This window comes from Chanos chanos, chromosome 2 (genome assembly GCF_902362185.1).
Source record: "Chanos chanos chromosome 2, fChaCha1.1, whole genome shotgun sequence".
In the NCBI taxonomy this organism is placed as follows: Eukaryota; Metazoa; Chordata; class Actinopteri; order Gonorynchiformes; family Chanidae; genus Chanos; species Chanos chanos.
The window spans coordinates 33,935,663-33,962,590 of record NC_044496.1 but is presented as its reverse complement, the minus strand read 5'-3'; the positions used below and the strand labels follow the sequence as shown (position 1 = coordinate 33,962,590).

Below are 26,928 nucleotides of genomic sequence, written 5' to 3'. Positions count from 1 at the left end.
AATTGTCAAGACGTGGGGTGCCTGACGCCTGTATTGGTACCGGTGAGCTTTTCCCTCAATTTTAATGTCTTCAGGCTGTAAGATTATAGTGACATCTGAACAGACATGGTTCAGGGTAAGAGAACTATTTAACCTGATGGTCGTATTACCATAGATGCATAGACGTTGTACACCTATTGTCTGTTTGCTCCATGGTATAAAAGGCCGATCACGGTAACAGTTCTATGAGTTAAGCCTCGGCGCAAGCAGATATGCTGCCGGATTCCACCACCACCATTCAAATAAAGCTTTTCTCCAAGCGGTTCAGTTCGTTTACTTGTAAAATCACAAGAAAATCCAACTAGGCTCTTCATTCACAATACTCTGCTGACAAACCATATTGTGAACGTAGCTCTCACATACATGTTGTGTAACAGTAGCAAGTGAGTAGAGTGCTGCGTAATAATTTTGCAAGCCCAGAGAATCATAATGTCTGTGTTATTGTACTCCCAGCAACAGACAACAGGCCAGACTAAAGGTCATGTTAATGTGACCTAGCTTGTGACAGTTCAAGTAAGTAAGACCATTATCAGAACACATGCTGAATGATAATGTTTCCCCTCTCGTTTCCAAGAGGCCATCCTTGACCCGAAAGAGATAAGGAGGGAATATTTGAAGACCTGGTTTGCACCAGATTTCCTATGTGCAATTCCTATCGATTTAATCGGCCTGTTTCTGGTAGCTGAAAGATTCTCTCCTTAAAGTCAACTGCAATGTTGCAACTGCTGACTTTCTATAAAGAAGTGACACTGTTGCACAGTGACACTGTTGCGGCAGGCAAAATAATACGCATTTTTACATTTGTGAGTTAGTACTTAGTATGATCCGTCTTCTTCGTCTGTTAGTGAGGTTTTTTGTTGAACTCGATCAGGTAAGGCAGTTACAGACTATTCAGACATTGAAGGAAATAAGACTCGAAGAGACAAGTTTAAAACATGCAAGCGGGACCCAAACTCAGTTTATAGGTCAGGGCAGATGATGGGATTTATAGAACATGCCCCGATTTAGCAAGGTAAAATACTTGATTAAAAAGTGCCTGAAGAACAAATGGTCAGGGAAAGCAGAATCTCGTCAGGGGCACATGTGGGTAAAAGTAAAGCTTTGTTTAGCACAAAGGCAGCATTTGTTGCTAGAAGGGGTAATTAAAAATGTTTGTGAACACACCTACCCAAGCCACTCTTCAGCTTTTTCATTCATTTCAACCTGGGCTGTTTCTGCTGCTGACCAGGTATGACTTGCCAAACCTGACACATTTTTGTGTTACTTAATTCACAATGTCGGTCATTTCTCACATTAAACCTTTGCTTTCCTTGACAGGTCTCAAATTTGAATCTGGCATGGCTCAGGTCCATTTTCAAAAGTACATCTCTACGTGCTGTTATGCCTCCTGTTGCGCTGGAATGCCTGTATTCAGTGCTTTGTATCCAATGCAGTGGACTTCCCTTCAGACTGTTTGGTGGTACAAGAGAATCTCATGGTATGCCTGCACCCCTGTATTGCAATATGTGCTTATCATTTTGTTTGGTGTTCAACTATGTGCAATATCTGAGTTTGCATCTTGTGTTAAAGGATTGGGAACTTGTATGCCTATATGATACGGTCATTGTTGATTTTGCACATAAGATTAATGGTCCATTTTCAGTTAAGTGAGTTGACAATATTTTTGTACAGGTAAAGGCGCATATTGTTTGAGTCAGATTATTATAGGATAGCTATGTGTGACGGATTAAGCAAAAGGGAAGTGATTAATTAATAGCCAATGACCGTGCAAGAAGACGGAAGGAGGGCGGGTGATTGGAAAATTGCGAGAGAGAAGAGGAAATGGCGGAGAAGTGAAGACGTAGTTGTGTGCATAGTTTGGCATTTTGGCTTACGAAAGTTACGAGAACAGTGTTGTTCCATTTAAGTTTTTGAGTAAGTGCGCTGGAGTCAGAATAATTCAGTGGATAGGTGAACGGGAGATACGGACGGTCCGATTTGAGCAGACAGAGAGTGGAGACGGAATCGACCAAGCTTGGGGCGCTACTCCATTAGGTTTTCCCTGCTACTTCGGGATCCAGGTCAGCACCTCCCTGCCAACCAGAGACGCCTGGACGGCCTCCGCGACTTACGAGGGAAGTTCAGGTGACATTTAGACAAGTCATTTCATTGAATGTTAAGCAAACGCTTGGAGAAGGAATTGCGTACGTTTAATAGCCATAACGCAGTGTGGACAGCTCGCTGTTTGAAAAGACTGCTGTTTTGTGTTTGCCACATGGTCCGAGAGCGTTACCACCTCTAACTGAACTGAATTCCAGAACTGGAAAAGGACTCTTTTCACTAAGTACAGCGCGACGTTCGGACTCACGCAATATTGAGATTTTAAGATTGATCCGAGTTATTGTATGCGACCTTTCATTCTGTATGGAGGATTGACGAACATGCACCTAGATCGTAGGGCTAGTTAAAATGTCTTTGAATTGTTTGTTTTACAATCGGTTGCATACTGTGAAACGGGGTTATTAACACCTGAGATAAGTTGGAGTTTAAAGGGGGAATATTCACTTTAGAGATGAAACGAACATGCTGACATTTTTGATGCACAAGTATTGAGTGGTGTAAGGGACGTTTTTGTTGTTCTATTTTGAACCAAGTGAACATTTTTTTTCTGGTGTTTGTTCATTGTTCTGAATGAAGTTGTGATTTGTGAATCTGTGGTAAGTTAAAACCAGACCTCTGTTTTTCATTTTTTTTTGTATGTTTCTAACAACCTGGTGTTTAGGCCAAATAGAAAATTACATTTATGGGTGGAAACAAGGGGAATTATAACTGTTGATGTAAATAAATTTAATACTGTGTTATAGCCCATTCTGGCAGTGAAAGAGTGAGATTACTATCTTAATAGTAAGAGGGAGAGAGACTAACTTCTGGAGTAGGGGCATCTCCCTCTGACTGCAGGGTGTTTTAGCGAGGGGAGTACTGGGTACATTACACTCACACGCACACACATCACCTTTTGCACTTGACCCAGGCTACACACTCCAGGTTAACACCGTGACTCAGGCAAATCCTGGAGCCCCAGCTATCCCACCCATCCCATTTTGCAGGGCAGAGCACGAGGCGAATTGGTGTGGGGGGCAGGGACACAGATCCTTTTGCACTCCATCCATCCAGAGAGTTTAGGTAATTGTTACCCCTACTAGGCAGATGTAGTCCCGTCTGTTACATATGCATTATGGCTCTGCTGTTTTGCAGAACGCCCTAGTCTGGAAGATCTACAGCTACGGCATGCTTTGTGCCATCTCCAAAATGTTTGGGCACCGGTATGGGTGGCCCGCCAACAGGTATCAAATGTCACAGGAAATGAAACTCCTCCCCAACCTCTCTGAAACCTCCTCTATATTTAACATGTCACTCTCCTCTCTTACAGATAGCATGGAGCTGTGGACGGCTATGATCAGTCGAATCTGCGGAGCCCTAGGGTTTATACTTCTGGTGGTGGATGCTGTTTACACTGCAAGCCAGAACAGTACACCTGGAAAGGAGTATAAGAACAAAGTGCCCACATATTTAAGTTTGTTCAAATTTAAAATGGCTGCAGATGTAGTCTAAAGGAATTGAAGGTGTTTGGATACAGTGTACCAATGCCAACTGAATGTGCTCCAGGTGTATTGTCTGGAACTGTTTACAAAGATTACAAAGCAGGTGTTAGTGTTTTATCTGAAGGTGCTGATCTAACAGATTAGAACTGTACTACTAATCCACAGCTGTCCACATGTAGGGTAGGCACATACAATGGTTAGAAAAAGCCATGTGATTATTCTTAAAAAGAGATGGAGAATGTATGTTTTTCTTCCTTTTCCAGACACTACACTATTATACCATATGTCTATGGGGATATTTCTAAATCTATCATCCATTTCTTAAATGTGGACACAAAGGACTTTGCCTGTCCCGCCTCGTTGGGATTCAGTGTGTTTTGAGACAACCTGCGTATGACAGACGTCTTCCTCAATTTCTGAATGGGAATTTTGAGTGAGGATGGAGAGGTATGGATGCATTTCTTCTGAATGTAATAGTAGATATAAAATTCTTTAAATTCAGTCTTCACATGCTGAATGATATTATTACCGGAGACCACTGGGTTCTCTCCAGCGCTGATGTTCTGCTGAGAGCTGCATCCCAGAGGAGCCTGGGGAAATCTGATCAGTGCTGGAGGGTGCCAGAACATGCACTACCAAAACTAGCCACTCAAAGCCAGGGACCAGCTCTAAGTACCAATGCATTTTACTGATTTTTGTTTGTATAAAAGACACATAAAAACATGGAAAAACATTTGGTATAGATGGTGTGCTGATGTTCAGATACTTTTGCGACAGCGTCACAGGGTTGGAAATTAGCACCCCCCCAAATGCGGGTGACTTTGTGTAGTGGCGGGTGAATTTGCTCAACCTACCAACCACAGTGGGCGGGTAAATAAAAGTAGCATGTACAAACAAATAATGCCGTTGTAACAGCGATTTGTGACATTCTACAATGCAAATTGAATCGTGAGTTTGCCAGGGTTCCCGCGGATCCTTAAAAAGTCGTAAAAAGTTAGATTAGAAATTAGATTTGCTAAATTTAAGGTCATAAAATGTCCTAAAAAGTATTATTTTTACTGGCATGTGGTCTTAAATTCAGTTTCATCAGATATGATGTTTCAATGTTCAATAAAATAAAAGCATGAATGTTTGCGGAATGTTAAGGCTTGTGAACACTCATGCCTTGTTTACCATTGCCATGACAACCGCACGAGCTCTGGCTCATCTAAAGCCCGCGCCACCATTGATTTGAAAGGCTAGAGCGGGAACGTTGTATCAGCCAATCAGAGAGTGCTTCTTTAATGAATGTTAATGAGTCTTTCCGTGCCACACTACATTTTGGAAATTCGCGCCCGCGCCACTCATTTTCGTTTTGCATGTTTAACGCAAGCTAGATAGGCCTAGTATTGTTCACGTGAGTGTCAGTTAGTAAGGCTAGCTGCCATTGTCGACATGGGTAAGTGCAAATTTAATGAGAATTGGAAAGAAGACGAAAAATATGCAGATTGGCTACAACACTCAACTGACCCACATGAGTTCAAATACGTGTTGTGCAAGAAGACGTACAAGTTAGGCAGTATGGGGATTAAAGCGGTTGAGTCACATTTGAAATCAGTAAAGCACAAACGCTACGAATCCTCAAAGAAGACTTCACTACCCATCCAGTCATATGTTCAGTGCGGGCCTAGACTGCCAGATGCTGGGTCAGAAGCCCAAGCCACTAGGCGCTTTCGCACCGGAGGAACTTTTCCATAGTTCTTAGAACTGTTGGAGAAAGTACCCCCTTTTTCGCGTGTTCGCACCGCAGGAACTTAGAACGATTATAGTTCTTAGAACGCTGTTTTGAGGGGCTTTTTTAGCTCCTACTTCCGGGTAGGTACTTTCGCAGCGCAATAGGAACCTTGTGACGTAGGTGTACAGCCATTGGTCCAGATGCAGGTATACGATGATTGCAAGCGCCATTTTTAAAGATCCGTGCAAAATATAAAGTCTTGGACCGTATTACATTTTGTTTTTGATATTCATGCCTAAAAATGTCTTAAAATGTCTGTAATTGTAGGAGGGGACACATGGTTTTTATGTTTTATTTTACCGGTATTTTATATCCCCCAACAATCACCATATTGCAACGTCCAATGTATATTTGTACATTGAAGAGGTAGCGTACACTCCGCTTCGGTAGGTGCTTGTGTGTCCGCTTGTGTGGCTGTGGTCCGCATTTTAACCTAAAATAAGAATGTGTTTATCCAGCTTACGATTTGAGGGCTGCGGTGGGGAAAAAGGAAAAAAAAAAAACACAATGCTGCGAGTAAGCGTCAGGCACAAGCGCTATGCTAGCACCCGAAAAGTACTATGCCCATCAAGTCATTCACTGCTACTGCAGTGGTAAATGCATAAATGCTTTGGGAAATTATTTTTTCCATTGGACTGGGTCTATCGCCATACAGTTTTATTTTCGTTAATGAGAAGGCAGTTATAAGTTATCTAATGTGCAATCAATATTTCTGTCATTAAAATTCAATAAAACTCATTGTGTATACTGTAGTCTAGTTTGTCGATTTCTTTTCGCAGTAATGGTTCTTTTTTCCTTTTGGAGGTATTTAAAAGGTCTTAAAAGTCATTAAATTTGTACTTCAAAATGTGCAGCTATCCTGGTTAGTCGTAAACAACAGCTCTTAGCTGCTATACCGTCGGCTGGCTTACGTCACTTCAGCGTTCCTACTGGCAGTGCGAAAGCAAACAGAAAAAAGGCCCTAGAACGAATGTGGTTCTAGGGGAAGCTCCACAGGGGGTAGTTCCTATCGAATTAGACCCTAGAACTGTTCGGTGCGAAAGCGCCTACTGGTAAAGTTACAGCCTCAGCACCCCTGTCGTGTACGGCAGCATTCGCAGGTGTTTCAATAACAGCAACACTTAAAGCGGAAGTGTTTTGGGCTCTGTACACGATGAGCCAACACCACTCGTACAAATCGAACAGTGAAATTCACACAGTGTTTCAACTGATGTTCCTGGATTTGGACATAGTGAAGTCGTTCACCTGTGGGAGGGACAAGACCGCATATATATCCAGATTCGGCATTGCACCGTTCATCCAACGTTACCTGAGGTCAGTTGTGAACGAAGACAGCTTTGTAGTAATGTTCGACAAAAGCTTGAACAAATTAACTAAATCAAAACAACTTGACCTCCATCTGAGGCATTGGACCACTACTGAGATGGGAACGTTTGTGGAGTCGCGCTACTATGGGTCACAGTTCATGGGTCACTCCACAGCCGACGACATGCTCGAACATTTCAAGTTAAGCTAACATAAATTATAAAGTATATTTAAAAACTGCCAGAGCTGTGTATAAGTGTAGATTGCATTGTAACATGACTATTTGATTTCAGTGATCTGATCGAAAGATTCAAGATTCAAGAGTTTTATTGTCATGTGCACAGCAAAACAGGCACGTGACAATAAAACTCTTGAATCTTGAATCTAAAGGTAATCAACTTTGATGTTAACTGTAAATGGGGTCTCTTGACTAAATTAGGCAGCATTTTCTATCATAGGTGGAATAGCCTCGTTCTGTTACACAGCAGCCTAAGTACATATCCCTTATGCTTTTATTTGAAACCATGGCACCATGTTTAAAAGATTTTTGTCTCGTCTTTTAATAATTCACATACCCAGCCGAATTATTATGAAATGTCACTGTCTGTAGTATAAGGTCATTGGATTTTAAATGGTCAATTTAATTTATTTTGTAATTCTATAGGAGGGTACAAAGGAGCTCAACTTGAGAAAGATGTTGTCCTTGTCAATGGATGGGCCCAATGTAAATTGGAAATTTGTTGAGCTCCTTCAACAAGAGCATGCGGAACAGTTTGATGGAGCACAACTGCACATCGTTGGAAGCTGTGGCCTACACACTCTTCATAATGCAATGAAGAACAGATTTGCAGCCTGGGAGGTGGACAAGGTGCTCGGAGCCTTACATTTCCTTTTTCATTGTGCACCTGCAAGGAGGGAGGACTTTAGCAAGGTGACTATGTCCATGAAATTCCCACTGCCATTTTGTATCCATAGGTGGCTTGAAAACTTGCCTGCAGTTGAAAGGGATATTGAACTTTGGCCAGCTGTTGTCATGTATGTGGATGAAGTGAAAACAAAGAGGCTCCCAAACCCAAGATCATCATCATTTGACACGGTAGCAGAGGCCCAACGTGATCCCCTCACTCTGGCAAAGTTCCATTTTTTCATGGCTATTGCAACACATTTCCAGCCATTTTTGGTGAAGTACCAGACAGATGTCTCCATGATCCCTTTCCTCTGCAAGGACCTGGAGGATCTGATCAGGGTATGTACTCATTATGCTGTCTTGACCCCCCCTGAGAAAATGGCACTGGTTTAGATTAATCCTATATTTTCAACCCTTGCCACATCTTAAATACTGTAAGATAAATGAATAATCACACACACACATCAGCTGTAATTGCTATCAGGTCTTCATGGTGATCACAGTAAGTCTTTCAATATTTATATTTTTTTTCAGAGTCCTCTGAGGCGTTTCATTAAGCGGGATGCCATGGACATCTCTCTGGTGAAACTTGTGAGGTTTGACGTCAAAGACCAAAAGCTATGGGTCAGTCCACAGCAGGTGGACGTTGGCCTGGGAGCTACAACTGTCCTAAAGGTAGGGACAGTAACTGTGGTCTATAATACCAGTTCAAAGATACAAAGTTACTTGGACTGTTATTTGATCATTTAAGGATTTAAAACTGATAAAGTGTCAGTGTCTGCAGAGAATGAAAGGCGTCATCCAGAAGTTTGTTCAGGACAAACAGTTGACAGGTGGAATAACAGCGGGTAAATTAGCAATACATTTGGAATAAGAACAGACTAAAAAAAGGACCACACAGGAGTAGGATCTCCGTCACTATCCTTGTTAGTTTCATATTCTCTTTAACCTCACAAAAGATCTTTGTGATGATTTCATAGCAAGGGGACACATGACTGCAATTACAATTGCCAACCTATTCAAGGAGTTTGCAACTTCGTTAAGTTTTATAAGTTTGAAAGATTGATTCAGTGTGCTACAATGTAAACGAGTACACTGGTAGAGTTTTCAGAAGATGAATTGTTTTACTAGAAATTGTGTTGTTACATTGCTTTAAATGATCCCCAATATCTTAACATTCACTCTTTTTTTTTTTTCTTTTTATCCAAATGCAGGTGATGTTATCGCACAACAGTTTGATGCGTTCCTTTGCAATGAGGCCAGAGCGGCCAGATTCCTTTCTTTCAACCCTATTGACACCAAGTCTAGAGTTGATATGCTTCTTCACAAGTACATGTCCATCACCTACCTGGAACTTTGGGGCTTTGTTCGGAAGCTGCTTCTACTCTCACATGGTCAGGCAACAGTTGAACGTGGCTTTTCCATCAATAAAGAAGTGGAGACATGTAACATGGATGAAGACACTGTGGTCGCACAGAGACTCATCTGTGATCATGTCAGAGTCTGGGGGTCAGTGACCAAAGTGCCTCTCACCAAGGAGCTACTGAACTATTGTGTACTGCATGTACCTGGATGAGGAAAAGAAGAAAGGGAGAGGGATGAACAGAGGAACAAAAGAAGAGTGGCTGAAGATGAACTAGAAGCACTTATGAAGAAAAGGAGAACCATGGAGACTGTGTGTGTGTCACTCCAAAACGACACAGACATGAAGGCTGAAAAAGCTGAAAGCAGATCAGGCAGCACAATGGCTGAACTGATAACGAAGTCAAACAGCCTCCGAAGAAGATTCAAAGAAAAACAAGTAGAGTTAACCGAAATAGATAAAGAAATAGGGAAAAGGGCTGCTGATCTTCGATTGATGTAATTTATTGTTTGTAGCCTAAATGGAGGGTCTCTGCAGCTAAATAAGATAAAGCAGTTGAATGTGTGCTTTTGACTGAAGTTTGTGAGTTACTTGTTCTGTTTTTGATTTTCATTCATCTGTACACTTGAGTCGACAGCCATGCATCTGCTCAATGAGTCCTTAACTGTTTAACTGTCTGCAACACATCCCTATCCCCATCCCATATGCACATTAGTGTCTCTCTCTCACACATACATATATATATATATGAATAAAAAAAGAAGTACCGCTCCACTCGAATGTTGTTTTTTAAAAAGGTCTTAAAAAGTCTTAAATTTGATGTTAAAAATTGTGCAGCAACCCTGGTTTGCTTGTTTCACTCAGACACTTTAATGAGGACACACAGGGGGTTACTGATGCAACTTGAGCATAGAACACTAACTAGCAACCAAAGGTTAAAATTTCAAAAAATAATCTCCTAGTTAAAAGCTGTTTCTCAATATGGAGTATGTCAAGTACAAACTCCTGTTCTTGGGAGTTTGGGCTTGCTAATTTTGGTTTGGGAGTCCAGACTTTGTGTGAAATGCATTCTGGGAAACTACACTGCCGAAGTCCACACAAGTCACCTCCTGATGCATCCTTAATAAAACCCATGAATCGAGGACAAATCTGGGTATTTGATCTGTACTTGGCTAGATGCAAACTTTGAATTGGAACAGTATTTGGGCTGTGACTGATGACGTTTCATAAGTCCATGAGAACACAAGTACAAAGAAGAATGCATATTGAGAAACAGCTAAAGTGTCCGAAAGAAACAAGCAGATTTGCGATTCAGTCTGCGTCATGGAATGTCACAAACCAGGAGGAGACGCAGGCCAAAGAGGCAAAGGTCAAAAAGGTTCTAATGAGAAGTGGAGAAAAGACGAGAGTTCCGTGATTGGTTAGTTTATGAGGAGACAAGCAAGACAATGTTTTGTTTAGTGTGTCATCAGCACGCTTCGGATGTCAATAAGAGAACTAATAGTTTCATTGTTGGGACTTTGTTTAATCCGCCAAACTCATCAATTCTAACCTCCATCAGTTCACAGTGGTGTGTGTGTACACTATGTGTGTGCATGAGAGAGAGAGAGAGAGAGAGAGAGAATGTCAGTATTTTCCTTTTATATATTTACCTTATGAAATAAAATAGCTTGAGAGCTAGTCTAAAGCAAGTAGGCCCTAAACTCAACAACTCTACCCAACCCTTAACTTGCACTGTTATCCCAGAGTTGAAGTGTGTGTAATCAGACAAAGGGAGTTACAGAGAGGGAAAGAACGCATGCAAGATCTATTCTTCATAAACAAAAGAAAATAACAAGCGGCCGAAAATTGAATTGTGCATGAAATTACAGTGTGTACATTTAAATCACAAAAGAATTAATATTAGCCGCAAGTGGTGATGGCGGGCCTTCGCACCTCCGGTGATTCGAGACCAGTGACATTTTGTCATCCAACAATGCACTCACATCTGATGTGTGTGCTAAATTACATGGTCATTGCAACAGCTAAAGGGATTCCGACTTAAAACCACAAAATCACAAAGTATGAGCAACCCACTTAATGAGGTATTGGCAAACAAACACAAATATTACTGTTAAAATTAATGTTCATGTGTGTCTTTAGACAACACAGACATCAGTGTCATGGTTTTAAATAAAACTACCAAAAAAGGGTAAACCTTTTGACACACACTGCATACACTAACACATCTTTACACAACACCATTGTCTTTACTTTACATGCATGTGCTAAAAAGTAGTCCAGAGTTTTAAACATGGGAAGTATCAGTTTTTTGTGTATCAAGTACAAGGGCACAGTTGTGGCATGTAAGTCATAATGCTCAAATTCTAAAAATAATAATGAACTACCACATCCCACGTCACACTATATGCAATGTTTAAGATTGTAAAGTTAGGAGCACATTTGCAATGTGGACAGAACCATTGTGAATAATAGGTTTTTAATTGCTACACTGTATGTTCAATGCCATTAACAATTCATGGATCAAGAGAAAATACAAATAGAAAAAGTTACACCTCATAATGCGAGGTCATTCGTGACATCCCTGGGACAGCAGTGACTTGCCTTTCGAACAATAAAATTGACAGCCATAAGCGTAAACTACATAACATAAACAGACTCGTCATACTCCCATTGCTTAAAATTGTCATGTACTGGAATAGAAGCTAATTTATCAATCCATATCACAACAGCCTGAAGACGTGGCTTTAAAGCTAACAGCATAGTTTGCCGTTGGATATCATAGCAAGCTAATGTTACAACCTCAGCTGTTTCAATTTGTTGTTAGATACCATAGCATAGCAGGGGTACATCATGACCAGAGCCATGTAGAGAGAGAGAGTCGCGTCAACTCCATTCACTCCAATGGACCATTTTTTAATAGCAATGACGGATTGTGGAGCTTCTCAGTAGTTCCCGGAAGTCAGCAGCAAGTACTCACAGCGCAATAGAGTTGCAGCAGAATACATTTTTTGATGTACGTTTAAAGGGTAAAACGTTTTAAAGAATCAATTGTATATTATCAGCACGTCTGATTCAAATTAACATTCACATTAAAGCATGTTAGTGGATTATCCCCCACTAAATTAGTAGACTTAGGGAACGTTAACAGATAACAGGCTAGGATATGGATAAAGTTAGCACACTTAACATTTACCGTGAACAACCTATTTCAATAAGTGTAAATTCCGTTCTCTTAATGCCATTTCATGTAATGTTGTGGAATTGGAGAAAAGCGCTTCAAAACGCGATTTTTTGAGGGGTGGGGTGAGGTGATTAAATATCAGTTAACTATAACACTGGGGCGTGTAACTGCAGAGTGGTGGGTGGAGGTGGTGAAATGTGGATATCCATTTTGGAGTACTTTATGTTACACAGTTATAAAAAAAAAAGAGATGTTTTGTGATATGTTGCTATGATATGGATTAAGAGTGCATAGGCCTATTCGAAACTTCTAATCAGTAAATAAAAACGTAACTTATGAGTTTTGGGCTTTGTGATTCTGTTGACTACTACCTGTCTATATTATAATTAACACCAATCGCATAAATAATTAAATGATTACCAGTGTCGTTTTGTGATAGAGTTACTGTTTTTTGCAAACTAGTTGAGGCCTGTGTGCTAAACTTTTTTTTTTTTTATTGTGCATTGCGTTAAACGATGATGCATTATACATATAAAAGATCCCGTTTTTTCGAACCTAAATGTTTATTCTCAGAAATTGAGATCGATTTCTATACCTTCCGCTTTTTTTTTAAATTTGAATTTCGTAACACAAGAAAGCTACAATGTGAAACACATTAATTGATTACTTTTTCAGTAATTATTCAGATAATTGCCATCCTGGTAAACAATTTCGCTAAAGCACACAGGCTTCAGACAATCCACGGTGTTTCAGGAGCATTTACGGCAGAATCTTGCAGCTCAGATGAGCGCATTTGACATTAACATTTCCTGACGTCGGGCAGAGAGCGGAAAGTACAATTATCCATAAATTACAAGAGCGCGTGGGTATACCAAATGTTAGGCTGTTTATTAAAGAGAAATAATACTATCACAAAATGATACTGGTAAGCATTTACTCTGTTTTGTTAATTATTTTGTGAATCATTAGTTTAGTTATTAGTGGATTAGGGGGAACAGGTTGAAATTAACAATAGATTTTACCGAATTTCACTTTTTAAAAAAAAACTGATGTAACTACATACACATGTCGGCGTGCTACATAAATATTGTAAATCAAGGCATTTATTGACTCCTAATTACCAAAAATCGCTGTTGTGTCTCTCTGTATTTACGCATTCAAATTGCCCACCTGGAACCATCTGAGGTCTACGTGAATCACGTGACGATCAGGCATTTTGAACTTCCGTTGACGCGACTCTCTCTACATGGCTCTGATCATGACGTAACATCTCAATACGACCCCCACGCTGCAACTCATAATATGATTGGTTAAACCTCCTGTCACTCATCAGACTGGTGAAACTGGTCAAAAATCTGTTCAGAGGTGCCCAAATTCATCCTATCCCGTTGGCTACTCTGTTCAACATATCAAAAATCCCTTCACAGTATAAAATCAGGACACCTGTAACTTCATGCACACCAAATCTGAAATGAATCCCATGAACCATCTAGGAGCACTATAGCCAAGATGGGTGAAAAAGCCACTCTTTCTATTGCCAGATGGTGGCGCTATACCAGGGTGTCACTCTGGGCATGTGGATACTGTCATAACCAATAACCTGTGAAGTTTCAGCCGCATCAAGCAATGCATGGAGAATTTATGACACTATGACACATTGCTGTCCTGCATGGCAAGACATATAAATTCGTCATTTCACCATTTCAGCACCTTGCAAGATATCAAAAATCCCTCTGCAGTTTAAAATCTGCAACATCTTGACATCATACATAGATTTGACATGGATCCAATGAACCGTCGAGGAGGAGTATGTCAAAATGTAATGCGTGTCAAAATACACAAAATCCAAAATAACTCACTTTCTGTTGGGAATGGCTAATGGAATGTAATTGCAAATGTGTTCGTCTTGAGGAGACCCACATGCCTACAAAACTTGGTGCATGTAGGTGAAACTACATGCCAGGCACAAGACTCAATGCCATATGGGGGCGCTATGGAGTAACTGTCCCTGAGTAACTGTCACAAGCACTGATGTGTGTACCGAATTTCATGAGTTTTCATCCATGGGAACCACTTCAAAAATGGCAAAGTCTTGAAGAACAAGAATAATAATAATAATAATGATAATAATAATCCTTATGAAAACAATAGGGTGTTGCACCTTCAGTGCATGCACCCTCCAGTGGACACTGGAGGGCGCATGCACTGGGCCCTAAAAATAACGACACTTTATTCACGTTTACTACATACAACATTAAGACTAAAGTGTGCCCAGATGCCAGCCTTACTTTGAATCACTCTTGTGTGGCCACCGAAGATGCGTCTTTGGTGGCCTGATGAGCAGTACGATGCGCAGGTCCAGGGAGAAGTTCTTTTCCTTGTCGCTTGAAGATCTTCGGGGCTCCGTCGCTTGTCCGATGACCTTGAAGGGTTCCTGATTTAGTCCGTCGACGTTGTAAATGAAAAGGGATCCGGTCGCCTTTTCTTCCATTGAATACTGCGTGGGTTACAGTATAATTAACCAGTGAAATTTAAGTCGCAACTGCGCGAGAGAAAGTACATCAAACTTAGGCCGGATGTTCGGTACTAACATCTCGCTTCGTTGTTTCTTTGTTCTTTTCTTTGGCGATGTCTCTTTATGCAGATAGGATCACTCGCCAGAGAGATCCAATGCCAGGGAGTTACGGTGTCTCTTTATGCAGGTAGGAACACCCGCTAGAGACACCCACTGCTAGAGAGAACTGCTGCTAGAGCGAACTGCTGCTAGCGAGCCGCTGCTAGAGACAGAGTTGGAGAGAGTTCGTAGAGAGAGTTTGAATTTTTCTGCGGCTTTATGGCGAAAATTGCGTCATCAGTGTATGTGGTATCTGGCTTCCCCGCTGCATCCAATACCATTACAGTGAAAGCTGAGAAGATGGGTTCAGATTACCCATGGGGTCAAGCAGGGAATTATGGGTAGTATGGTCTACAGGCCTGGCAACTCCTACACCGGGATGCTGCTTTCAGAGCGGGAGATGATGCAGCGCTCAGAGCAGCAAGAAGCAACCCTTGATTGCATACAAGGACAAAGCCTGCGTGGACCAGCTGGCTGACATCCTAGCGGACATCTTCAACACCTCCCTGAGCCAGGCTGTCGTCCCGCAGTGCTTCAAGGCCACCACCATCAGACCCGTGCCAAAGAAGGCTGCAGTGTCAGAGCTAAACAACCACCACCCAGTAGCACTTACTCTGATCATCATGAAGCGCTGTGAGCAGCTAGTCCTGAACCACATCAAGACCAAACCCCTCGAGAGCGTCCTGACCAACTGCATCACTGTCTGGTACAGGAACTGCCATGCCTCCGACTGCAGAGCTCTGCAAAGGGTTGTGCAGGCAGTGGAGCGGATCATCAGCACCTCTCTCTCGTGTCTGCAGGATATTTTCACCTCTCAGTCTATTTGCAAGGCCACCAGCATTTTGGCTGACTCTTCCCACCCCTCCCATGGACTGTTCACCCCCCTTCTCCAGGAGAAGGTTCTGCAGGTCTGCCAACTGTGCAATAGTTTCTTTCCCCAAGCAGTCTGGCTCCTGAACACCATGCTGCCCACATCCTCCCTGGACTCTGTTGTCCACACCCTGCCTTGACACATCCCCCACCCCCCACAGGCACACACAACCCCTTCATCGTCTGAGCACCACCGCCTTGGACTTCTTTTTTTTTTTCTTTTTTCAACTCCCCCTGTAGCCCCACCCACCTCTGGACTCATGCCAACCCCTGAACCCCACTGCTCTGGATTCAAACCAACCTCCACCACGTCCCCAGGCTTATACCATGGACTGTGTCTTCCCAATGTGTCCTCCCAGTTTTACAGTCCCTAGTATAGTGTTTTTCTGTATTTTTTTAGCATAGCCCCTTATTTAACAAAGTGTATTTATTGTCTGACTGATTGTGCTGCTGTCTGTCTATGTTGCGCCATATGGTTCAAGGAGGACGTCATTTCGTCTCTGCTGTGTGGTGTACTGTATGTGGCCGAGATCACAGTAAAGCTATACTTGAAACATTATGTTTTGATCATGTTTTTCAATCCTTAATAATATGTTACTCGAAGCAATATTCTAAAATACACAAAGACATGGAGTAACAAGATGGTTTTTAAATGTGGGTCTTGGAAAAAAAATTTTTGGGTAATGTGGCTCCTGAACTGGGCAAAGGTGAGGACTACTGGTATAGTTACATCAGACCATCCTCATAGACCCAGTGACAGGTGAAGAATGGGAAGATATCCACAGCATTAACAACCCTGAACGTCTCAGGTGGACAGTTTGCGAGTTAGCCGAATAGAAAAATCCCAAGGCTCTTAATGACTGTGACAATCACCCCGCCAATCCCCGTGTAGACTAAAGGTTATTAATGTGAACTAGCCTGTCACAGTTACAGCAGTTAAGACCACTCACTGTCAAACTGTAGGAGGATCTTTTTACTAAGCTGTATTTGCTTTTCCTTTAGTCAGTTGTTATTTAAATTTAAAAATTTTCATTCTGCGCCGGAACTGCTCATGGGCTTTGCCTGCCCTCTTAGGTCTTCAGTGCCTATCGATGCAGACGCACAGTACTACATTACACGCACACAATGGTTATGGTTAGGGCCGGGGTTAGGGTTAGGGGTGTGTTTCTCGTAATTATCTTATTAGGATTGCCAGTTGTAAATGAATTTTCTCGCCAAAGAGATCTTGCATGAGAGATGATTTGAAGACAGGATGTAAATCGTCTTACTGAAACATGACTAGCAATCAGAAAACTATTTACCACCCAATTACCTAATATGGGCATTTGGTTAACAAGCTTCCTGTGAGTCAGTCATCGAGTGATTGGCTGTGTAAGAGAAGCATCCTGGTGGTCTCACCTGGATTCCCCTCTTTAGTTTCAGCAATGTCAGACAGTGACACCTAAATAGTTGCTATTTTGAAGGCTTTTACGTAGGGTCGAAGCATTTAACTTTGAATTTTCTTAATGACAACGACAAAAATCAATTTAGTTCGAATTACTGAAGTATTAACTAATTATTTTAAACATAAGAAGTTGTTTTCCCGTTCTGATTGCGAAGTTTTAAAATACTATTCGGGACACTGTTCCACAACAAAATAACCAAAAACGTATTTTGATCCAGATGACGAGGGATCATGCTTCAAAAAGCACGGAAAAGATTAGATGTATTATTTCACTACGGATCATTTAAGTCTGTTCGTAGCATACATTATGTATTACTATTAGGCAAATGAAATGATTGCCTTCTCGATTTTTCTGAAGCAAAGTAATACCGTAATAAATCAAGAACAAAACAAAAGATCACTAATAATATGATAGCAAACAGAAAAAAATCCAAATCTTGCACGAGCTGTCTGCAAGTCGCTGTAGTAGAGTAGTCGTTACAGCCAAACAAAAATCTTTATTTGTTTTAGAGGCACTTCAATTTTGATGGCGAGATGCGAGTACCCTTATTTAAACACGGAAATGAAAAATATCCACTTCCAGCTCTGATTGGCTGATTGAGACAACATGACGCTGCTGAAAATCCAATAGTGAGATGCCACACTTTGGTTACTTTGAGGAGCTCCGGGTTTGTACATCCGTGCGGCTTACGCTTTCTCTTTCTTGTCTGCCTTGTGCGTGCCCCAGTGGGCCTGAGCCATAGTGGTGTCCGGACACATTCCCTCAGTCCAGGGAGAGATTAAAAGAAGGCTGCTGTGAAGTAGATCATTTCACCGTCTTTGCACTGAAGATACTTACACATTCAGCGATGTTGAAGTTTTTATTTTTCGCTGTTCTCGCCGTGGTAGCTTCGGCTAGTGATGTACTTGAATTCACTGATGACGATTTTGACAGTAAAATTGGAGACCACGAACTCATCCTTGTGGAATTCTTTGCACCCTGGTAAGAGCTGAACACTCACGCGCAAGATCACCAGCTCTCTTATTTTGCTAACTAGATGGTGCAACATTTATTTAGTTTGTCTTTTGTAGACTTGGTTATTGTTAACAAGGAAGCAAGCTTATATTTGAAGGAAGCACGTTCAGCGGTTCTTGGCTAACGTGAAAATTACTGAACAACTCTGGCACCGTTTGTTTTTAGTCACCTGAATGTGAGAATTACGTTTGCAACCTAACTACTAAACCTTGGCTAGCCGGTTTGTGACAGGTCTTCTTCAGCCACGGATAAGTTAAATTTAAGTTAATCCCAAGGGTGTATCTAGTCAGTTGGGATATCTGGTTTGGCATTACGTTAGCTGAGTTACCTCGATGCCTTTTTAACCTGTTAAGGGTCTTAACTAGCCAGGTATGTATTTAGCTGAAGAGACGGTAACTCATTACTTGTGTAACCCCTTTGTTTGCATGGTTAGCTTGTTACTTTCCGTCGCGTTCGTAGCAAATTTTCCTGTGGTATGGTTTTGTCAGGTTGTATTATGCTTTTATTGTTTGCCTCTTTATGCGTGATCAGAGTATGCCCCTTTTAAAGTTTGTTTGCAAGTTCATTTCTAATGGCTAACTTGGTACCATAGGTAAAGGGAGGAACCAAGGAAGTCCAGAGGTTTGGCCGCCCACTGTTGAAACGCTTTGATTCGTTATTGAAGTTTCGTTGTCCCTCTCTGATTGGTCTATATCCGACATGGCGTAGTCTATATCAACTTGACCAGAGTTCTCATCAGTGACTTGGGAGTAATGACAGAAAAATGCAGTAATTGAATGATACTGATTCGTGCTGTGTATTATCCGGGAATAGTTATTATTGACCCACATGTACAACCTTTTTTTTAAAAAAAAGATTTTAATTCATTTGTAGTGTATTAATGTTGCACTGTATTGGGCTCTCTGAACTGAAACCAGCTACACTCTGGTTCGACTGTTATATATAATCATGTGACCAGCTGTGCTCATTGCTGGAGTCTACCAAATGAATGATCAATTTAATATCGTTTTCACTGTTAGGTGTGGCCACTGTAAACGTCTTGCCCCGGAGTATGAGGCAGCTGCTACCCGTCTGAAAGGCATCGTCCCACTTGCAAAGGTACCGTGCTGAGCTGATGTGAAGATTTTTTTTTTTTCAGTGTCCATTAGTTAACTTGGTGTGTTCACATTTAAATCAGCAAAACATTCCTCTGTTATCTCTGAGAGTATAGTTTCCTTTGGAGTGGAATGGAGTGGTAACATACACAAACATTTTTCTTAGGTGGACTGTACAGCCAACAGCAATGTATGCAGCAAATATGGTGTCAGTGGCTACCCAACCCTTAAGATTTTCAGAGATGGTGAAGATTCAGGCGGCTACGATGGTCCTCGCACAGCTGGTATGTTTGATCATATACGTAATCTCTTTTTCTGCCTTGTAAAATTTATTTCTTTAGTTATGTACTAATTTATTTATTTGTGTGAAATGGGTCCAGATTGTTGGTCTGGTTGTCTCCTCAGTGTTTCACCTACCTCCTGTCCTCTTCCTTTTTCTTTACCTGTTCCCCTCGGTTGATCAGATGGGATTGTTAGCCACCTGAAGAAGCAGGCAGGTCCAGCCTCTGTGGAGCTCAAGACTGAAGCTGACTTTGAGAAGTTTATCGCTGATCGCGATGCAAGTGTTGTCGGTAAGCTTGGCTGAAATGGTGATTCTTATCCTCCCACTACCAGTGGAATTGAATTAATGAACTTAATCCCTTTTCTTAAACATGCTGGAGCAGAGACGAAGTGTCAGTTGTCTATGGCCTAGCCTGTGATTTGATAAATGAGAGATTGCTCTTGTCTGAAGGTTTCTTTGCTGATGGAGGAAGTACCGCCCAGGGAGAGTTCCTGAAATCTGCCAGTGCTCTCCGAGATTCTTACCGTTTTGCACACACTAACGCTGAGGACCTGCTCAAGAAACATGATATTGAGGAAGAGTAAGTGCCCTTTTTTTTCTTTTTTTTTGGTTCATCATACTGCAGACTTTCCCTTTCACTTTCATTTTGTTCACCGTGTGTTCTGTGTTTGTTGTTGTAGGGGCATCATTTTGTTCCGGCCCCCTCGTCTCAGCAATAAATTCGAGGAGAGCAGTGTCAAATTCAGCGAGGGAAAATTCACCAGCGCCAAGATCAAGAAATTTGTTCAGGACAATGTGTAAGATATGATCTTATTGCCGTCAGAGTCTACTGTGTTAGGGAAGTGACTGAATCAATTAGACTTGTAAAACCTGTAGTGTCTCTTTTAACGTATTGTACAGACTGTTGGATTGTAGCAGTGTGCGCATACAGGCCATGACTGAAATCCATGAACATAAATCAACTGATTAGTTATTATTCAATTATCTAATTGTAAATACAGCATCAACCAAACTTCAAACATTTAAATGACTGGGTTAGCTCTCATATTCTCTCTCTCGCTCTCTCTCTGTGTGTGCCACTTTGCATGTTAGTCTTGGAATATGCCCTCATATGACAGATGACAACAAAGACCAGCTGCGGGGGAAGGACCTGCTTGTGGCCTATTATGATGTGGACTACGAGAAGAATCCAAAGGGCTCCAACTACTGGAGGAACAGGTACTTTCCCTACTTCAGTCTGTTAGTGAATGGTGACAAGCTAAAGCTCAGTGCCAAGGTCTTCCCATCATCTGAACATCTGAAATGAGCAGGAATTTCCATAAGCAGGGCTTAACTTATAAACAAGCTGGTGAATGCATTGTGTTAGCTGCAGTTAATCCAAGTCGTGTCCATTATCTGTGAACAAGCAGTCTGTCATCTGACACTGAACACATCCAAAAAACACCTCAAAACTGAACTATTTCTCAAAACTCACTTCTCTCAAATCTATCTGAAATCTAACTCTAACTATATTTGTATTCATTAAAAAAGAACAAATTAAAGCACTAAATCCTTACAATGCCTTTGGAGTGCTTGTTGGCACTTGTTTTTTTTGTCCTGAGATGTGTTGTTTAGGCCTATTTTCTTTGCTCTGTGTAGTTCATTTTGGACAAAGGTATCAGTAAATTGACTAAGTGTAAATGTAAACCTGTGTTTTTAGGGTGATGAAGGTTGCTAAGGGTTTCCTGGACCAGGGCAAGAAGATGAGCTTCGCTGTGGCTAATAAGAACAGCTTCAGTCACGAGGTGTCAGAGTTCGGTCTGGATGGGAGTAGCGGAGAGCTGCCTGTCGTCGCCATTCGAACTGCCAAGGGAGATAAATACGTCATGCAGGAAGAGTTCTCGTACGTTTGGCAGAACTGTGTAAAGAACACGTGTGCTCCAAATAGTGCCCCCCCCCCCGACACATTTGTGTGATGGGGAAAGTTAGTAGTCTTGGAAACATATTGGTTTTAGACATTATATTTACTGTTACATTTATCTTTTGTCCCCCAATATGACTAAATTTACCCATGTGTCAGGAATTTGATCACCTGTTTCAATTTTTTTGTAACCTTTATCAGGTGAAGTCAACACATGGGAATTTTGTTTACTTATTCATGATGCATTTCACACACGCCCTTACTTTTCTACACAAATCTCTGTCCTTCCTCCCTTATCATGACTTGTCAGTTAACACTTTCCATCCTGTGACTCTGCCCATTGTGTAATGTAAAAAAAAAACAAAAAAACAGATGGAATAAGATTAAGAGATTTTCTGTCAGACATTTTCAATATCACACGCATGGATTTTTTTTCCTGTCTGTGTTTAGTCGTGATGGAAAGGCTCTGGAGCAATTCCTGCAGGATTACTTTGATGGCAAACTGAAGCGATACCTGAAGTCTGAGCCCATTCCTGAGAACAATGACGGTCCAGTCAAGGTCACTGCTCTTTTATTTCTCTCTCTCTTTCTCATTGTGACAAGAGAGAGGTTTTTTTTTTTGTTTACTTGGAGTTTTTCTTTTGAGCTGTTGCTTGTGAAAGTAATGGGCTTTGTCCTTTAGGTGGTTGTGGCTGAGTCCTTTGACTCCATCGTGAATGAGGAGGGTAAGGATGTGCTCATTGAGTTCTACGCTCCGTGGTGTGGTCACTGCAAGAGCTTGGAGCCCAAATACAAAGAACTGGGTGAGAAGGTGAGTGTTCGAACACAGGTCAATATGATAAACATATTCTGGATATTTTGAAAAGGAGAGCTGAACCTGTTCCTTCCATCTCTCAGCTTGCCAACGATCCCAACGTTGTGATTGCAAAGATGGACGCCACAGCTAATGATGTGCCGTCCCCGTACGAAGTGAGGGGGTAAGTAACACAATGTTGCCTAAAACACAAGCTGTCTTTGGTCTGTGGAATCTGGGTTTTACATCAGGCTTCATAAAATGTCTGAGCGATGAATTTCCTGACTCTGACGGTTGTTCTTGTGTTTTTCATGTAGATTCCCCACCATCTACTTCTCTCCCGCTGGGCAGAAGCAGAGTCCTAAGAAATATGAGGTTTGTCCTCTTCAGGAATTATGTCCACAAGTGAAACACTTTTTTTCCTCACTGTATAGAAAATGCAAATTATGTGATGTGACTAACAGAATGCCGAACCATTGGAAGGTCATAACTTGTTCCTGTCGACCTTGCATTAACAGTGAACATTTTGAGTCAATGGTGTAACATCACTGATATGGTAACTCGTTTTCTTCTTTTCAGGGAGGTCGTGAAGTAAGTGATTTCATCTCTTACCTGAAGAAGGAGGCCACCAACACACTCGTGGTCAAAGAGGATGAGAAAAAGTCCAAGAAGAAGAAGAAGTCAGAGTTATAGGCGCTGTAATTGCATTTTGCCGAGGAGGGAGATATACAGGACAAATAAATTATATCCCAAACTTTAGAGAAGATCCGAGTGCTCCGATCCAGTCACCATGTTGGCACCCTCCAGGGCCTACTGCTTGGAGAACACTGTGGAAGGTTATGGTGGCCAGGTTTATGTGATTTAAAAAATGTGTGGAAGGGGGGTACAGTTCTGAAAATTGAGATTATATTCCCCTAATCTGTACCATGGAAAGATGCACTTTGGTTTGAGACCAATTTCAGCCACAGATTTCTTTGTTTCCTACAACAAGGGGAATTTGGTGATTTTTTTTTTTTTCTTTTTCGTTTTCCCTGATTTGTTCTGATTCTTTTTTTTTCCTTCTTGTTTTATTCCTCTTTTTGTACCACGTGTCTTTTTTGTACATTTGGAAGGATTGTGAAATAAAAGGCCCACTAACCTACCTGTGTTCTTTTTGATAAAAAAATGTGTCTGGGGGGAAAAAAAGTCTGTCTCTGTTGCAGAGGGATATTTTCTTCTCCAAATGCTTTGTATTCTCCAGAGCAAATCTAGAAGTATAATGTTGGTTAGGTAGCCCTACACTCAAAAAGCATATTTTAAATATCAGGCTTTCAGGTATGTCTTGATTTTGCAATACGTAATAAATGAAGGCTAAACGATAAATTTACAATGAAACTACTCATGAATGCGAAAGACGACAAAAGCTCTTCATTCAAGATATCTTTCATTTGAATTAAAGTAACCTTATTACTAAATCTGTCTTAATCTATGAGCAGATTTTCATTTTAATAACAAAGATCGGTATATGTAGGACCTGAAAGCTCAACCGTTGCAACATGTTTCAAAGCTTCTGATTTGCAGCATAACGAAGAACATGTTTTATTGGACGTGTCAGATTCATATTTGGCTATAAGGTTGGGGATCAACAGTGGGCTACGGAGGACCGGTAGATGGCAGCAACGCTGTAATCAGTCTGTCCTCTCCAGGGTATTCGTCGCTTTAAAAACATTATACAGGTGGTCGGCGGCGCGGTGTATGCTGATTGGGCCAAATGGCTGTGTCAAATAGTGTAATCCAATCAGAGTCAAGTGTGGTAACTCTAACTTCAGACATTTTGAGCAGTGAATAAGCCAATCAGTTTCTTGAATGCGATTCTTGTTTGGGCATACAGAAATAGACAGGCGGGTCCACGTGTCAATGGAGGTAAGACAAATAAAAGGTTTTGATACATACATACATACATACATATATATATATATATATATATATATATACACATGTAATATATATGGATTTTTTAATCACCTAACTTCATGAAAAATGTGTGTCTTTCGAAAATTAAATGAGGTGGAAATTACTTGATATTTAATAACGAGTTATTGAGGGACAACCAAATTTCAGGCCAAGGAGTTAGTGGTAGCTAGCTAGCGAGCTAGCAGACCGGCTAAAGATGACATGCAACTTGCACTTACTCTTGTCAAGTAATGAAGTGTCACTGTATCTGTCTGTTCACATCTAGAACATAATTAGTTTTTTGGTAGAATTGGACGTAACTTGGCTAGTGCTGTTGGTATTGTGTTATATCTGATCAGTCACAGAAACATATGTGTCCGCATTTTTGGATTACATTCTGTTAATATAGATACATCTACATTCGCATTGACATCCAATACAAGCAGAATACAAACCATGCATATAGCCATCCAGGAGCTGCCAGTTGCGTAAGTGCCAAGTGCTAAATTCAGTATTAGACTAGATTCAAATGTAGGAATTTTGGAGGAAAATAACGTTGGACCGTTAGCCCCATAATATAAACTATTGGCAACAGTTATCACAAAGTGCTAGGTAGTTAGAGAGCAGAATGATATTTATCTATCTGTCTGTCGTTCTATCTATCTGCCTGTCAATCTGTCTGTCTAATTCATTGTGGGTGAAATTGCTGCATTGAGACCATGTAAAATTAATGTGATGTATGGATAATCAATTGTGTTTCTTCTGTCATCTGGAGATGTGAAAGGTGCATGTGGTGAGATGTCCACGTCAGGGACCATCAGAGGTGAAAGAGCTGCACTGAGTAGTTGGGGACCACTCAGTAAGGGAGGTTACATGCTCTGTCCTGTGACCAATGCGTGTGCTCAGAAGAAACAAAAAAAAAAAACTGTACCAAAGAAAAGGAGAGGGTCTGTAGAGCAATTCCCAGATTTCCCTCAAAGCCTCAGAAGAGTGAGGAAGCGAAAGTTTTCCCAGATATCTGGAGATCATGTAGTCAAGGACTTGGCTAGGTCTGCTGGTCATGCAGATATGGGGCTTGATGGTCTCAGGCTCTCACTGGCCTCTTCATTGGAATTTACTCAACCCTGTAGGGATAAAATGAGCAAAACGTCTGAGCAGTGCCCACAACAGGACGGAAGCAAGCCTGTGACCCCACCCAGTGAGCGGTGGGACACGGACAGTGGTTTTTCATCAGAGGGTAGTCTGCCAGCCAGTGGCCGGAGCTCACCCTCTGTGTGGATGAGCCCAGACAGACTGGTTGCTATGGACTGTGAGATGGTGGGCACTGGTCCTGGAGGCCAGTGTAACGAACTGGCACGCTGCAGCCTGGTGGGATATAGTGGTATTGTGCTTTATGACAAATACATCCTCCCTCGTCATCCAGTTACAGATTACCACACGGGCTGGCGTGGCATTACGGAGCACCATTTGATACGGGCACTGCCCTTTGAGGAGGCCAGAAAGGAGGTGAGAGACTGTCACAGTTCTCTTTTTAGAATTCCACTTCATAGACTTGTTGTTCTGTAACCTGATGGTATTAGGATCATGTCTTTTGAAGGGAATAGGATTGAATATACCTCAGGGTGCCTCTGAATCTGCTCTGGTGTTTTGTAGCTATAAACTAGAAGTGAACAGCAAAATCAGAGACAGACCCTTATGGGGTAGATAAGAGATTTTTCAGTGCAACTCAGCTCTGATCGGTTAACATTTCACTGAGAGTCCTGCAGTGAATACAATAAAGCAGCTGTACATTTTTCTCTCTCTCTTTCTCCACAGATCTTACAGATTCTGAAAGGGAAGGTGGTGATTGGCCATGCTTTACACAATGACTTCAGGGCCCTTGAATTCATCCCTCCCCGTCACTTGATCAGAGACACATCGCGCATGCACTGCCTCCGAGACATGTGTGGTGTGCCTGTCAAGGCTTGTGTCCCATTGAAGACGTTAGCACAGAAACTCCTGAGCAGGGAAATTCAGGTAAACCTGAACTTAAGTTAATTTTTTAAGGACTTTTGTAGGGTTTGTTGGCATGTTATCAACTCTTTCTGAACCACTGATGCTTTCTGACCGAGTTGTAGTAATAAAACATTTATTCTTAGTGAGTGTAATCTAACAAAAAAATGTGAGTCTGAAAAGAAAAGGTAGTAGTTCTCTGTAATTCATATGCTGGTGTTAAATATTGGCTGTGAAATATGTGCCGGATCTTTATTCATATACACAACCATGAAGATACGACAAATTACTGTCCTTAACCTGTCCACTATCAGATGATCAAATCACCAGGTTGAGGATTAGGGTGGCTGGTCTGAGACTAGTCTGTGTGTTACTCTGAAGTGTAATGCTCATATGTGTGGAATTTATCTGTGTCAGGGCGACAGGTTGGGACACTGCTCTGTGGAAGATGCCCGTATTGCCCTGGAGCTGTATAAACTGGTTGAGGAGCAGTGGGAAGCGGACATGGCATCCACAGTATCAGACTCAGACCTTCTCCTCAGCCCCTCATTTACCCCAGAGCACTACATGCAGGGCTGGCTCGATCACATGATGGACTGTAGCCAATAGAAAGCAGTTGAGTTTGTGTGTTTTAACGTGATGTTCAGATTAAGTTCACCAGTTACCCACAGGTCTTGGCTTATCTGGATTGCAGTTTTACATTCTTAAAAAAAGCCTTTAACAGTAGGCACGTCAAACATTCATTGATTGTGTATTAATTATTTTGGATTTTGATCATGCTAAATTGGTTCCATTTGAGAGCAGGACATAAGACTCTTGGTGATACTTTCAAAAAGTT

At 41.5% G+C, this 26,928-nt stretch overlaps 2 protein-coding genes across 3 annotated transcripts; both read left to right on the top strand.

Annotated features, from left to right (window-relative positions):
- The first annotated feature begins 10,828 nt into the window (after window positions 1-10,828).
- On the top strand, window positions 10,829-23,307 carry pdia3 (protein disulfide isomerase family A, member 3). Of its 2 annotated transcripts, XM_030793746.1 has the most exons (14): window positions 10,829-10,843; window positions 17,939-18,063; window positions 19,116-19,194; window positions 19,357-19,474; window positions 19,655-19,762; window positions 19,924-20,053; window positions 20,154-20,270; window positions 20,566-20,691; window positions 21,173-21,355; window positions 21,824-21,932; window positions 22,056-22,184; window positions 22,271-22,350; window positions 22,484-22,541; window positions 22,746-23,307. In XM_030793746.1, exons 1-14 carry the CDS (start codon window positions 10,829-10,831, stop codon window positions 22,857-22,859), a joined length of 1,491 nt encoding a protein of 496 aa, XP_030649606.1. In that variant the 3' UTR covers window positions 22,860-23,307. The 2 variants fall into 2 exon arrangements, with proteins under 2 accessions (XP_030649606.1, XP_030649598.1); XM_030793738.1 differs by lacking the exon at window positions 10,829-10,843 and having other exon boundaries at window positions 17,769-18,063.
- Window positions 23,308-25,265: 1,958 nt separating this feature from the next.
- isg20 (interferon stimulated exonuclease gene) lies at window positions 25,266-26,798 on the top strand. The gene is made up of 3 exons (XM_030766497.1): window positions 25,266-25,604; window positions 25,914-26,114; window positions 26,508-26,798. Exons 1-3 carry the CDS (start codon window positions 25,377-25,379, stop codon window positions 26,697-26,699), a joined length of 621 nt encoding a protein of 206 aa, XP_030622357.1. The 5' UTR covers window positions 25,266-25,376; the 3' UTR covers window positions 26,700-26,798.
- Window positions 26,799-26,928: the final 130 nt, after the last annotated feature.

Excerpts from the sequence above, each read along its gene's own strand:
- pdia3 (XM_030793746.1), top strand. Across the intron at positions 19,195-19,356 it reads GCATCGTCCCACTTGCAAAG|GTGGACTGTACAGCCAACAG; the intron begins GTACCGTGCTGA and ends CATTTTTCTTAG. Across the intron at positions 21,356-21,823 it reads GTCATGCAGGAAGAGTTCTC|TCGTGATGGAAAGGCTCTGG; the intron begins GTACGTTTGGCA and ends GTCTGTGTTTAG.
- isg20 (XM_030766497.1), top strand. The coding sequence starts at position 25,377 with ATGAGCCCAGACAGACTGGTTGCTATGGACTGTGAGATGGTGGGCACT. Across the intron at positions 25,605-25,913 it reads TTGAGGAGGCCAGAAAGGAG|ATCTTACAGATTCTGAAAGG; the intron begins GTGAGAGACTGT and ends CTTTCTCCACAG. Across the intron at positions 26,115-26,507 it reads TCCTGAGCAGGGAAATTCAG|GGCGACAGGTTGGGACACTG; the intron begins GTAAACCTGAAC and ends TATCTGTGTCAG.